General features: G+C 46.8%; 1 protein-coding gene across 1 annotated transcript in view; it reads right to left on the minus strand.

Moving 5' to 3' along the window:
* The window catches only part of LOC130390265 (teneurin-1-like), a 185,852-nt gene that overhangs the window by 26,057 nt on the left and 157,295 nt on the right, over positions 1–2,500 (minus strand). Inside the window, exon 7 of the mRNA XM_056600127.1 lies at positions 141–224. Coding sequence (XP_056456102.1) covers positions 141–224 — 84 coding nt within the window. The remainder of the gene's footprint in view (positions 1–140; positions 225–2,500) is intronic.

Consider the following 2,500-nt stretch of genomic DNA (forward strand, 5'->3'; position numbering starts at 1 on the left):
TGTAAAAGTCCAATTCATTAGAAGCATTGCTTATTCATCCCCAGCACATCTTTGAACCAAACGTATACATAATGTATACAGTACATGGAGGATGGATAGTGGTATGAATAATGCATTTCCTGGGATGTTTCTGTGTCTACCTGAAGAACGATGTTGTTGTCAAGGATGTAGAGCGAGTTGTCCAGGGGATTGATCGCCAGGTCCGTCGGCCACTCAAGACGCACCTGTAAACACACACGACAGACGCATTCACATGTACGTCAATACACGTACACACATGTAAGAAAATACATTAAGACAAAGGCATATTCACACACACACACACAGCCACACACACATCAATACACAGGCAAACATAAAGAGCATATTACAAACACCGACCCTCACACATACACACTCACACATCGATACACACAAACACACACACACACACACATACACACAAACACACACACACACACACACACACATCGTTACACACACACACACACAAGGGCATATCACAAGCACAAACACACACGCACACAGACACACACGCACACAGCAAATCATTTATTTCCATTCCCTTTAAATATCAAACTGCACCGCAGTGCAAATAACTGCAAATAGCTGGCGAGAGTCAATCACAGGTGTTACAAATAATTCTTCTTCAATAACACAGCCCTGAGCCGGCCGAGCCTCCCAGGCCTTCCAAAGGTCAGTGGCGGGCAGGGAGCCTCCGTGTGTTTATAGAGGATCCGCGCCGGGCTCCGCTTCTCGGCACTGGACCAAATGTCACCCAATAACCGTGATCACTGTCTGCTCAAATAACAGAGGTAGCCGCCTGTGACCACCACGGGGCCCACACACCCAATGGAAGGGCACCTGGTACACAACACAACCACACACAGAGGGGTGCTCGCACACGCACACACACACACACACACACACACACACACACACACACACACACACACATGCATATGTGTGCATATGCGTAGGGACATGTCACCAAAATCTAGAGGCAGGTTGGTGCATGTTTTTACACATGCATACACACACACAGACAGGCACATTTCGCAAAAACACACACTCACACATGTATACAGACACAAACACACACACACACACGCACACACACACACACACACACACACACACACACACACACACACACACACACACACACACACACACACACACACACACACACACACACACACACACACACACACGTACAAAAGCTTTCTTCTCACACTCTCAGACGCACACACGCAGATACAAACACCAATACAGACAAACCCACAAAGAGAGGCACCCACACAAGCAAACAAACAAACAAAGTCAGACCCACACACACACACACACACACACACACACACACACACACACACACACACACACACACACACACACACACACACACACACCTATGCTCAGAAAACCATATTGATCACATCCTCTTTGTGGTCTTTCAGAACCAGCCGCATACACAACAAACACGTGTGCACACGCAGACACACACAAACACAAGGACCCCACAAACACACACACACACACACACTGACTCGGAGACAAAGACTCCAGTCAGGTAGTGAGTTGGGTCGGCGGCTGCCGAAGACAGGCCTGCGTGGTCGGGGATCAGCCAGGTGATGGATGGCATCCAGGACCCATCCGTAAATAAGTGGATCATGTTAAATTGCCACTGACAAGTCCAATTATAGCCTCTGTCAAACGAGAACGAGGGGGTTTCAGTCCAAAAGCCCCATATTATGGGTGGAGGGAGATCCATCACAGGGGGGGCTCGCGCCACGCGCAGGAGACAGACACGCAACCGTCCCCTTCCTGATGCCTGGCGACACGGAGCTCCCTGGACTGACTTCGGTAGAGATCCCTTTTAGATGTGCAGCGGTACTGCCATGCCAGGCCCCACCAGGTGCTACTTTTTACACTTTCGGTTTGGGTGTCAGAAACACTAGCTTGTCATAGTTGTTGGGTGTTCCATATTTTTTACCTTGTAAAAACAACTGCAAAAACAGTGTCCATAAATCCTTGTTCAAAAAAGGATATGACATGAATGTATAACAATGGTAAATCATTTCTACATAAACCTCCATCTATATTTATCCTTTTGTCATCAACGGACACATTGTTCTGGCTGATCAAGGAGCCTATCCCATTATGTCTGCATTCAACCCTGTGAATCAAAATCATCACACAATACTCTTTGCCATTGTGTCTTTACTGAGGTGCTGAGATGCACACCTTAATTCAAAAGCTTCCATTGTTTATATTCCAATACGTCATGTCATCCGTCACTTTTCAATTGGTGTTATCTGAGTGTCTCTTCCCTCTGTGCATTTATGGCCATAACATTCTCGACCTAGCAAAGCCCCACTTAGCTGACGGGAAAGAACCTACTCCAGAAATCAGCCTTATTTGTCTTTGACATAGCAATCACAAAACCCTTATGAGTGTAGGACACCTCTCATCGTATGCTCTAATCAGCGAACACTTTTCA

The sequence above is a fragment of the Gadus chalcogrammus genome, chromosome 10 (assembly GCF_026213295.1).
Source record: "Gadus chalcogrammus isolate NIFS_2021 chromosome 10, NIFS_Gcha_1.0, whole genome shotgun sequence".
Taxonomy (NCBI): domain Eukaryota; kingdom Metazoa; phylum Chordata; class Actinopteri; order Gadiformes; family Gadidae; genus Gadus; species Gadus chalcogrammus.